This window comes from Pseudochaenichthys georgianus, chromosome 21 (genome assembly GCF_902827115.2).
Source record: "Pseudochaenichthys georgianus chromosome 21, fPseGeo1.2, whole genome shotgun sequence".
NCBI lineage: Eukaryota > Metazoa > Chordata > Actinopteri > Perciformes > Channichthyidae > Pseudochaenichthys > Pseudochaenichthys georgianus.
Genome location: NC_047523.1, coordinates 33,561,347 through 33,573,374, shown reverse-complemented (window position 1 = coordinate 33,573,374; position 12,028 = coordinate 33,561,347). Strand labels below are relative to the sequence as shown.

The 12,028-nt window shown below is 39.2% G+C and overlaps 1 protein-coding gene across 1 annotated transcript; it reads right to left on the bottom strand.

Annotated features, from left to right (window-relative positions):
- Nucleotides 1–5,152: 5,152 nt before the first annotated feature.
- dcun1d2a (DCN1, defective in cullin neddylation 1, domain containing 2a) lies at nucleotides 5,153–11,031 on the bottom strand. Its single transcript, XM_034110220.2, has 7 exons — nucleotides 10,982–11,031; nucleotides 8,903–9,119; nucleotides 8,618–8,786; nucleotides 8,165–8,295; nucleotides 7,974–8,056; nucleotides 7,115–7,211; nucleotides 5,153–7,013 (listed from the first exon to the last, which is right to left on the bottom strand). Exons 1-7 carry the CDS (start codon nucleotides 10,982–10,984, stop codon nucleotides 6,934–6,936), a joined length of 780 nt encoding a protein of 259 aa, XP_033966111.2. The 5' UTR covers nucleotides 10,985–11,031; the 3' UTR covers nucleotides 5,153–6,933.
- Nucleotides 11,032–12,028: the final 997 nt, after the last annotated feature.

Here is a 12,028-nt window from a genome sequence, read left to right as displayed (position 1 = left end):
CGTGTGTCATGTGCTGCGGGTATAAAGTAGTCCGCCTCCAAGGTTATAAAAATCCTGCTTATTCCACGTCTGTTTCTTGAAATAGAGTTGTCTGCTGTGAAGGTAAATAACAAAGCGGTCGGAATTTCAAATTACTCACCTTACTGTTGTAACCGAGGGGCGGGGTTTGTGGAAGGAACAAGCAGGTAACTTCCACAGGTAGCATCCATAGACTGTATATAGCATCCATAGACTGTATATAGCATCCATAGACTGTATACAGGGTTGGGAGGGTTACTTTGTAAATGTAATCAGTTACTGATTACTGATTACATGGCTCTGAAAGTAATCCGAATACAGTTACAGTTACGTGCCTTAAAAAAGTAATCAGATTACTTTTAGATTACTTTTGGATTACTTTCTTTTTCCTGGGTATGTTTTGGTGAACAGGAGACACAAAAAGGAAACTGAACGTGTTTTACTGTTTTAATGGCTTATCAAGAGCACACTGAAACATAACATCTGAAACGATGTAACAACATAATACACGTTTTGGGGATGCAGCTTGGGATGTGAGGAGAGTGAGGGACACGGCTTAGAACGGGCGTGTTACCTTCTGTCCTGCCAGTGTTGGCAGGACATGAATTAAAATGTCGAACTCAGACTTCATTTTAAGGACATTTCGGCCAGGGGTGTAGAGCTATATTTGTTTAAGCACCGGATCGGTAAAACAGGAGAGTGTGTGCACCAGTCTGCCTTGATCTATGAATTCATGTCCGTGACACTCACGGTATCTGCTGCCCACAGCTGTTTTATAGAAGGAAAACCTCCTTCACTTCATGACATCTCTGCAGCACCAGGAGGCAGCGGGAGGGTTAACTCAGCCTCTGAGAAGAGGAGCGTGCAGTGCCTTTCACGCACCGCCTTCACTGTGTATACCTTCAGAAATAATCATTAGTAAGGCTAAAGAGCGACCGCAGGCTGATGTGTTTTAACCACACACACCTATATATACACACACACACGCGATTTAAACGCAGACTTTTGTTCCTCCATGTTTCGTTGTTGTTGTTTCACTGAGCGAGCGGACCCGCGATTTTTTTTCAAACGCTTTTTTGGTCCATCTGCGGCGGTAATAGGTTTTGTTGGCTGTGATGATTCGGCTGTACCTTTAGTAATGAATATTAAATGTTGAGGACATCTTTCCACCAATAATTCCAATAAGTAATCCAAAATCTATTCACTTCAGGTTTACGAAAGTAACTGTAATCAGATTACTCGTTTTTCAAATGTAACGCGAGCTGAATACAGTTACTTGATTTTTGTATTCTGATTACGTAACGCCGTTACATGTATTCCGTTACAACCCAACCCTGACTGTATATAGCATCCATAGACTGTAAGGTAGCATCCATAGACTGTATATACAGTGGCGTTTTTATATGTACAAAAGTGGTGGGGCACAACAAACTTAGATGTCTATAAGCTTCTGCAGTAAGGTTCATGGCTGGTGAGGCACTGGCACTGACTCTTCAGGTTTACAAATATTAGATTTGGACCTAAATCAAAATATAATATTATTTTCAAAAGCTTTTTTTGTCTGATGCTTCAATTAATTTTAAACAGGCAGTTCAACAGAAGGACACCCACAAAAATGTAATTTTATCATTTAAATATTGAATTGTTCTCTCTTAGTAAGATCCCATTTTCAATAAAATTGCAGTTTTACCTTGACTTGAAGATTAAGTCCATTTGCCTATCCGTCTGGACAAAAATCTCTATTACTTTTTTGTAAAAGTCCTCCTTATGTTCTTGTAGTTTCAAAAGTCTATCATAAATCTAATCTAATCAATAGATTTATGATTCGAAAATTATAAAAGTAGGGTAGACATGTGGATATTATCCGGCTGAACAAAACGTGCATTTATCTAACAGGTTTGTTTCCCACAGATCTTATTTGGAGCTATTTTCTAAAATCCTATGGAGAAATCTCATTGCTTTTTTGTCGAGGGAAGCCATTCGCAGCTTACTTCCGGGTTTTAGGACGCGTCACTGCAGACCTCTCGTCTCCTCTTCACACACCACCACACTTTTCGCGGCACACGTACTTACAGCCAATCAGCTCTGAATGATGTGAGATGACGTATGGTGGGGATGGCAGCTCTATGCCCCTATGGTCATAATTTTTTTGCCACACACATTAAATAGAAAAATATTCTGTATATACAGTACTCACCTTTCGGCGAAATTCGCCGTTTTCAATCCAAAATAGGTCGTTTGTGTGATTCATGTAGATCTGCAATACAAATATTTGTGGGGTATGGGGGGGGTCTGGGACCCGGAGTAATCTGCGGCCGCGAGCTGTTATGTGCCATCATGACACGCATGGTGTTCTTTTTTATATATTATAATGCAGCGCATTCCTGCCTGTCGGCTCTGCTGCTCCGCGATGATGGTCTAGCTTCAGCAGCCACATTAGCTACGGGTGCGTTCGTTAATATTAACTGTGTGGTCGGAGTCACTGTGGCACAGACTGGACCGCTGGTGAACAGCTGTTAGAACGGGCCGTTCAGGTGTTCAGAGCAGAGCTCCCTGTCGAAGCGCAGAGCGTGATGTGCACTGAAACGTTTTTCTGTCGCAATATTATCGTTGAGCTAGCTAGCTAGCATACATTGTCACTATCTGCTAACGTTAGCTTTAGCCTTCGTTTTCTAATAGTTTTTTTTTCATAGGCTATAAACAGAGCGGTGGTATAAGTATAGATCTTGTACTTGAGTAAAAGTAGAAGCACTCAGATATTGTACTAGAGTAAAAGTAGATGTACTCAGATATTGTACTAGAGTAAAAGTAGAAGTACTGAGATATTTTACTTGATTAAAAGCAGAAATACTCAGATCTTGTACTTGAGTAAAAGTAGAAGTACTCAGGTCTTGTACTTGAGTAAAAGTAGAAGTACTCAGATCTTGTACTTGATTAAAAGTAGAAGTACTCAGATATTGTACTTGATTAAAAGCAGAAATACTCAGATCTTGTACTTGAGTAAAAGTAGAAGTAGTCAGGTCTTGTACTTGAGTAAAAGTAGAAGTACCAGAGTGTAGAAATAGAAATACTCTGTTAGTACTGCATTCAAAATGTTCCTCAAGTAAAAGTAGAAAAGTATTCTCATCAAAATATAGTGAAAGTAGCGACAGTAAAAGTAGTCGTTGTGCAGTTTGGTCCATTTCAGAATAATATATATGATATGTTTTATAATGATTGATCATGAAAGTGTTCTCAAAGCTGGTGAAGGTGCAGCTAGTTTGAATGACTTTGTAGACTGCAGGGTAGCTGGTGGATTTACTCCAGGTGGAACTAAAGTCTGATTCAACACTTTATTAGATTTAACATCATTCATCCAGATCTGTAAAGTAACTAAAGGTATTAAATACATGTAGTGGAGTAGAAGTACACCATTTACCTCTGAACTGTAGAGGAGAAGAAGAACAAAGTAGCAAAACATTGAAATACTTAAATAAAGTACAAGTATCTCAAAATTGTACCCAAGTATAGTACTTGAGTTTATGAATTTAGTTACTTTACACCAGATGCCATAAAGATAGAAAGACTCAGCCTTGCACAGAGGCATGACAATAGATTTTCAAAATGCTCAACAGTGCTGCCAAAATTATAAACTGACTGCTACACAATTAAAATAAATGCTTTTATATATTTCTATTAGATGTGACTCTTTAGCGTTTCTGTTATTATTAACACTGCTGCTTTAGTTGTTTTGACTGCTAAAATCCTCTGTTATTCCTCATTTTAAAGCCGATATTCCGTGGGGTCGGGGGGCTCGGGTCCTTGTCACCTTTTCCATACCTGATGAGTTTGCATCCCTGATAATACTTAGTAAGGAGGCCATAATATTTTTGCCTCATGGCTGAAGTTAAGTTTCTCCAGCTCTCCCCAGGTTGGCAAAAAAATGCATCTCAAACTGCATCAGATTGATGCTTTAAAATATGGAATATTCAAAATGTTCTTCCGGGGAAGCATGCCCCCGGACCCCCCTAGAGGGATAATATCCTTCTCACCTTTTTCACCCCTGACCCGTTTTCATGCCTGTATATAGCATCCATAGACTGTAAGGTAGCATCCATAGACTGTATATGAAGGTAGCATCCATAGACTATGAAGGTAGAATTCATAGACTGTAAGGTAGCATCCATAGACTGTATAAAGGTAGCATCCATATACTGTATAAAGTAGAATCCATAGACTATGAAGGAAGAATCCACTGTATAAAGGTAGCATCCATAGACTGTAAGGTAGACTGTAAGGACTGTATAAAGGAAGCATCGATTCGAGCTATATGCATGCAAAACAATTAGAGGAAGAGAAACAGTGATGTTTGCTAGTATGTCCTCATTTACAGTCAACGATGTGTAAATCGTTACAAGTCAAATTGAAAGATATTTAAATGTCTTTCAAAAAAGTACACACTCTCTTAACTGTTTATTATGTACATGGCATCTTCCTATGATCTAAATTGTATATCTAAGATGCAATGCAAGGAATATAAATATCAAAAGGAAGACTAAACCCCTTTTACGTGACTAATTTACATTTATTTTTAGTGCCTCTAAAAAGGACATTTTGATATCAATGTTTTCACTGCCCCCAAGTGGCCAGAAATACAATAATGCTGGTTTTATATGACCCCTTTAAAACAGATTATAGAAAAATAATCTCATTCAAATGTGTTAATCCAGCACATTCCCAGGTATGGTAGAGGATGTGCGCTTTCCCTTAAAGGATACGGCCACATCAGTGTGTCTTTACAGCAGATAAGGCGCTCTTATGTACACTGGAACAGGTTTAGTTTGTTGTAATTCCTCCTGTTCACTGGTCATTAAAATATCCTTTTCCAATGCCCTTCCTATGAAAGTGATAGGGGACAAATCCAGTCCTTCTGATACTGACCATTTTCCTGTAAGACTTCCATAATGTGAACTATTCCCTAAATGGTAGCCATGGACGAGCTATTCTTTCTTTTCTGTCACATTAGTCTTATAGAACCATGATTTGTATTGTATGTCTGCATTTATTTGACAGCAATGATGGAGAAATAAAAAAAGGAAACTAGGGAACACACAGTTGTCTGATTTGAACTAAATGTTTTTAGTGTTGTAACATCCAAACATGTCATAAAACCTTTTTCGCAAACTAAACACTGATGTTCGTGACAATTTATCTTTGCAGAGGATGGCCCAACATGCAGGTACATAGTGGCGTAAATATTATTTCATAGTCACTTAACCTGCTGTGTATTATGATAGACACATTGAGGACGTAGAATACATTTGTAAATACTTTATGATCAAACTTCCTTGACAGCTCACCATTATCCAATACTGTACTTTAGATATGTTACATTGCACAAACAGGTACATATTTAATAATGTTTAATTAATGAGGTTTGTTTTCCAAAGCACTATCCAAATTATAACGAGAATGTACTTGAAAGATCTTGTTAAATATTGTTTATTATTAACAATCAACAACATGGAGGATTATTCTGAAAAATGTAATATTAAAGCTTTCAGATCAGTATGGCTATAAATCTTTTTTACATTGTCAATCAGAACAAATACACTCCTGTCTAAGCAGCTGTACTGTTGTGGGATATAAAATGTGTCTCAACAAAATAACTTTTTGCATGTATGATTATGGAAAAGCTCATGCTTTATTCATCTTTCTCAAATGAACAATATACTTACATGATGTTTTAACAATATATTCTAGTTTTCACTACCGTCAGTAACACTGGACAGATGGGCTCGGACAGAAATATAAATATTGAACAGACAGATATTTATTCTTAAGGCTTACTTTGTCGTCCCGTCTTTAACGTCCTGGCTTCTGAACTGAGCACTGCCATAACATACGGATATGTGCCATGCTATCCTACGGGTTTGTCAGTTTTTCACTTTATATTTCACTTAAATGCTTTTGAATAGTAATTTTAGCATCATTAATGCCTCAGGGATACAAAACGAACATTTCCTCAACAGTAATCTTTTGAAAACATAAGTTTGCTGCTGTATGTGGACTGTGTCACATGTAAGATTTAATACTCCCAACTGACATTAACCTGACAAATGAAAACCACGAACCAAACTCAGTTAGCTAAATGAAAGCACTGCCTTTACTTTAGTGAAAATGTATTTGTGAAACCAGTTCGTGGTGACGTAAAATGTGTTTAACATGCTTTCAACGAGAAGCTCACAACTCCATGACAGATCCACCGAACACTTAAACCAACAGCGTGTCATCCACGATATCGAGGCATCCCGTTAGAGATCTAAGCATTGACTGTACATAAAAGAATCATCTTTTGCATTTATAAATTGAAAGTATTTATATTATTCTTCATATAGCTCTCTTTGTAAACTGTCCCAATAGATACAGTATGTACAGTAAAAACTGCAACAGTTCTGTTTGGTGCTGGTGTCGCGAGCACTCAGAGTTAGAGTAAGACATGGGAACTTTGCACAGTCGCTCAGAGCTTCATATAACAAAACAAAGCGTAACACACACAGTTTCCTCCTCTCCAGTCCCTTTAGAGTGCACACAGCCAGTGAAGCTCCTCAGCGCTGTGTCCATCCCCTCATACAGGGCTGCGCTCCTCCTGGAGCCGAGCAGAGGCGTCCAGGATGCTGAGAATCCAGCGGAGAGACAACGGTGAATCCGCCAGATGTCCGGATGACGCCCCGGTCTCATGAGGGCAAAAAAAAGTGGCCAGTTGTTCTCAATGTTTGTACTCAGCTCCCTGAACGGTGGTGTCCTGACAGTTTCAAGTGCTTCTGTTTTCTCTCTCGTCTACAATTTTCACTTTTTTTGTACAAGTCTTAAAAAAAACAATGAAGTCACTGTAAAAGAAACAAGGTTCTGGCTTTTCCAGAGTTGGGAGTGGATTTAGAGAGTTTTACGTTTTGATCCCGTTACAATTGGTCGAGCGAATTCCACAAAGTCATCTATAAGGACCGGCCACGCTCCTGAGAAAAGAAACAAGATATCATCAGTGGGAGAGATTGAAACAGTAAAGTCCATGTTCCCAGCATTAGAGAGGAGGCAGATCGATGAATCCAGAACTCACCTTCCTCATCATAGTTTGACATATCGTCTGCGATCATGTTACCAAAGTCCAACAATAAATTCCACGTGTCCTTTGGGATGGATCGTTTATGGTGTTCCTGTAACGGACAACAGATGGTCAAGAATAGCTGTTTTTTTCATACAAGCCTCCGACACAATCTGAAGAATCAGTTCCCCACATTATCCACAGTTTCTCCTTCAAACAACAGGAGACTGTTGGGGTCAATGGTTGTTACTTGGGATGAAAGCCAAGTTCACCATGATTGAAACAAATGTGTTTTATCTTTTGATATACAATCCATGTTTATCCCACTTGAAATCCATTCTAAAACCTCAACTCTTGAATATTCTTCTTCCCTAATACTTCTTCCCTAATATTTTAGATCTGTGTTCCTATTAAGGCGGTGTATTGGCAAGAATCTGGCAGTACGATGTTGGGGCGATACCATTACATATACTGGACATTTTAAGCAAGGCAAGACAAATCTAATGTAAGGATAACTGACAGCAGAAACAAAACACAGCCCTATGCAAACAATCCAAGTTAAACAAAAAGTTGTAAGACTTTTCAATGCATTCAGAACAACTGCTTTATGTGGAATCTGGACTTCTGTCTGTCACACATCTTTCAATGTAAACTATTAGAAAAAAGGCAGTTGAGTTTTTACAGATTGACACAGTATCAAAAAAGATGATACTCAAGTGATTTGATATTTTTACATTTATCGCATTTAAAGTTATTTGATGCTTTTGGGTAAGGTAACACGGCAAGGGATTTGTTGGTCATGTCGTGGCTAATACCTGATCTGCTTAATAAGGTCAGTGTTGGTGCTGATTCTAATTTCACTTGCTTGACTTACCAGGAGGAATCTGTTCCAAAGATCAAGGAACTTAAACCGTCCCGACAGAACCAGGTTCCAGTAAGCTACGGCCATCTCCAAGTCTGCACACAAACACAAAGCAGAACACTTAACAACCGTTTGAAACTCAGTGACACCAATAAGCAAGATGTTGTTGTTGTTGTTGATGTTGTTGTTGTAACTCATCTTACCTAGACCCTTCTGCCCAGGATTTTTGGCAAAGTTAAAGGTGAACTGGTAGAAGTCCTTAAACTTCCCACTGTCTTTAAGCTCCTGCTCTAATCTTGACAACAGGGCCTTCAGTTTTTCTGGGCTGTCACACCTAGAAAAAAATAAATGTAAGCAATAAATAAACCAACAATTGAAATACACACAGACACCCTAACCAGTTGCAACATTAGCTTTGTAATGCTGATGACACATTTGCCAAAGGTAACTTGAACTTCTAAAGTCAAAACACTGCAGCTCTTTGACGGAGTAATTCCATAAGGACACAGAATACTCTAGCTGTGGTTGAGTGGCTCTATATATAGACAACCTTCGCTCCCTGGAGCTATACTCCAAGAGGAACCACCACCAACTTTTGGCACACTGTTTATGTCCCACTTTGGAGCATGTCTCACGCTGTTGATGTCAACACTCACCCCAACTCTGTCATTCCATCCAGAAACTCCTTCTTGGAGAACTCGCACTGAGTGGCGGCACGAAATTTCCACGCCACGACCAGCACGGAGATGCTGGCTGGATCCAGCAAGAGGTCGTCACAGAACTGCTGGATCCCATCGATACCGATCTTATTCTCATCCTGGGGATCTATCAAGGAGGGGGGGGGGGGAGAGTATCAGTGACATTTTCTGCGACAAAGTAGTGTCTAGAATATTTTTTTAAATACAGTTCTTTCTGGTTGATATTTTAGGTTACAGACTTACCTTTGTAGCGATTGTAGAGCTGCTCGAGCCTTTTCCGGTCTACTGACGTTTTCATGGATTCCTTGCAGTAGAGGTCTGGATTCTGAAAGTAGTTGTCGGTGGCAACTTCTAGTTTCCAGTCATTCTGCGTGAGGCAGTACACAGCTGTCTTCTCCCCAGCCTGTGTGAAGGACATGAACTGCCGTACCTTGTCCCTCTGCGAAGACTTTAGCTTATGCTGTGTGAGGACAGGACAGGGACTATCAGACACGGGCGCGATCAGACCAGGGAAGACTGACAGCAACACACAAACACAGACCGAAACACAGACCAGAACACACAGCGAGACACACACATCTACAGGCATTCAGGCAAGAGTTAGGACTGTGAGACACTCAGAAACTTGTATATCAAAAGGTTAGTCTGTCACACTGACACACATAAGGTGGTGAGCCAAGTCGCTGTCCTGTTAATAATGTCCTATCCAACGGCAACATGGGTTTTTCTGAAGGGGGATGTTGTGGATTTTCAAAGCACATGCTGTACCCGCAAGGGCCCCTCACTACAGTCAGAGATGTAACATGAGTAGGGAAATGGGATGCCATCACCCGGACCTGGGGGTGCAACAAGTCTGGAGTGTAACACAAGCACCCTGACAGAAATATACAGCAATAAATTAAAGAATATGGCATTTCTCAGAATACTTTATACATTAATATTGTCAACACTTTTGGAAAAAGTTGGGAATTTTCACTTTTGTAAGATATGTGTACACAAATGAGTTATGGCTGCAAGCATGACCAGGCATTCAGAATATTTAATTTGGCTATTGTCGACATACAAATAACCTCAGCATATTGCGTCAGTTAACTGTTGGGAAAGTTTTACAGACATGATAAACAACAGTGAGCTCTAAGGTTTTCCAGATGACTTAATCCCGTTTTTCTGATTCATCAAGTAGTTAAACGACTCATATTAATTAGAATTTTTAAAGTAATTTTTAAGAGAAAATGTAAAAATCCAGTGTCTCTGACTGCTCAAATTTTCCATTTTAATTTATAATTAATTCCTCAGAGTTTTGGACTTTTGATTTGAAAACATCGCATTGGGTAATGTGACGAGTCCTTTAAAAACAAATATTTAACAAAGGATCAGAATAAATAAACAGCAAAGCTAGTTTTATCACAATGATGCAATAAGTATAATTAGTAAAAAACAAAAGTAAACAACATATTAAGAAACAGCTAGGATCCTGGCTTTTTCTTTGAATATATTGCAACGCTTTTTAATTGTCAAGCATAAACACCGAATTGGTTTTAATAACTTTAATGTACTTAAAGTGTGTAAAGAAATTATTATAGGAAAATAGTCCTGGTATCGATACTCAATAATAAATGACTCGGATCGTGAGCAAACTTTTGATGGTGACATCCCGAAAGAAAAAATCTTAATGAATATTGTTCTGAAATATCGTCTTGAAAAATCAGCATAGCAGCTGCTGTATCTGAGCACTTGCACTTCGCTGGAGAGCATTTCCTGACACCGGAGACTAAACTCTGAGTTCACCAAGTTGCTAATGACTCCACCAATCGTTACAGATTCCTGTTAAAAACGAAGCAGAAGTCAAAAGTCTTCTGTTCAGACTGCACAGATGTGTGTGCGACCAGAAGGGTAACGTTAGGTTAGCATTGTCTATATACCACCAGCTAGTAACTTATACTGGCTAACGTTAGCTACATTAGCCACACTGTATCACTGACATCAACGAAGTTGTATCACGGGATTAGACTGTCAGTATGGTTAAATATATACCGGGATCTCACTAAAACGATCCCGTGCGTGTCTGGTCTTTGAGGTCCAAAGACTGACCTGCTCACAGCCGAAGTTAACAGACTGCCTAACAGGGACGTGTAGCTAGCTAGCTGCTCCCAAAATATCAACTGACCTTCCCTGTAATAGCAGCGAACACACGTAACTTATCATTGTAGACGTGCCAAAACGCGACACAGCGTGTACTTTAATACTACGATCATAGTACTCAAGGTAAGTCTTAATGGCACCAAGACAAAGCCTGGGGTTGTGTTTATTTTGGTTACCTACCATTTTTACACCCGCTGTTTGACCAGTTTGGTAGCCCGACTGTCTCTCATTCTGCGCATGCGCGGAAGTAGTCAAGCAGCTATAAAACGTTTCAGTTGAAGGATGAGGTTCTGCAGTAACTGCTCTGATGTTATGTGACTTTATTATTGATATTTAAAACCATGTACACAATATACATGTTTGTAAGTAGGGGGGAAAGAAAGTGAGACTTTTACTCTACTTTATTGCACCATGTGTACATTATGGCTGGATGATTAAATTGCTCCTGTGGGGATTGTCCATAGTACTGAATGTATGTAAGTCGCTTTGGATAAAAGCGTCTAACAAATGACATGTAATGTAATGTAATGTAATTATCAATACAGCAATAGGCCCTATCACCTCTCCTATGAGCAATACAGCCTGTACAGTTGTTAAGACTCTTTATGATGTTTACTTGTGTAATACGTTTAATTAATAGTTTTATTTAAAAGGCATACGCAGTATCTAGGGCAAGGCCGTATTCAGGCATAAAGCAGTTGCACACTTAACACAAAGAGTATGTGGGACAGTGGGGTTAATGGGGGCCCAGCTGCTCTTATTTTCCCCCCTTTATATTATATTCGGTGGACAATGAGTAATTTGAATCCCCTATTTATTATAAAAAAACACCCCTCTAAGCGTCAACCTTGAAAGAAAAATGTAATTATGTATTTTGGGTGGACTCTGGCCCAGCTGAGTTTTATCTCAAGTGTAAATGATACACCCTTCAACAAGTGTGAGGGATGACTTATAGAGTATCTGTGGATGTCAGTCTTCCCTTTGGCTGTTTTGCAGTGAAAAGGGTATGAATGGTAGCCTGGTTTTAGTTGAAAACGTGTTTACTCACAGGATGCAGCATTCAAGTGACCATTATAATAGAGGGGAAACCATTTGTTGTGAGATGCTTTCATGGTCTTTACTCTGATTGTATACAGCGGTTTGTTAGGCTGTCGTATTGTATTTGTTTATACTGAGAAAGATGCTTCCTATACTTACTCTACCCTCAAAAAGAAAAACACCCCTCTG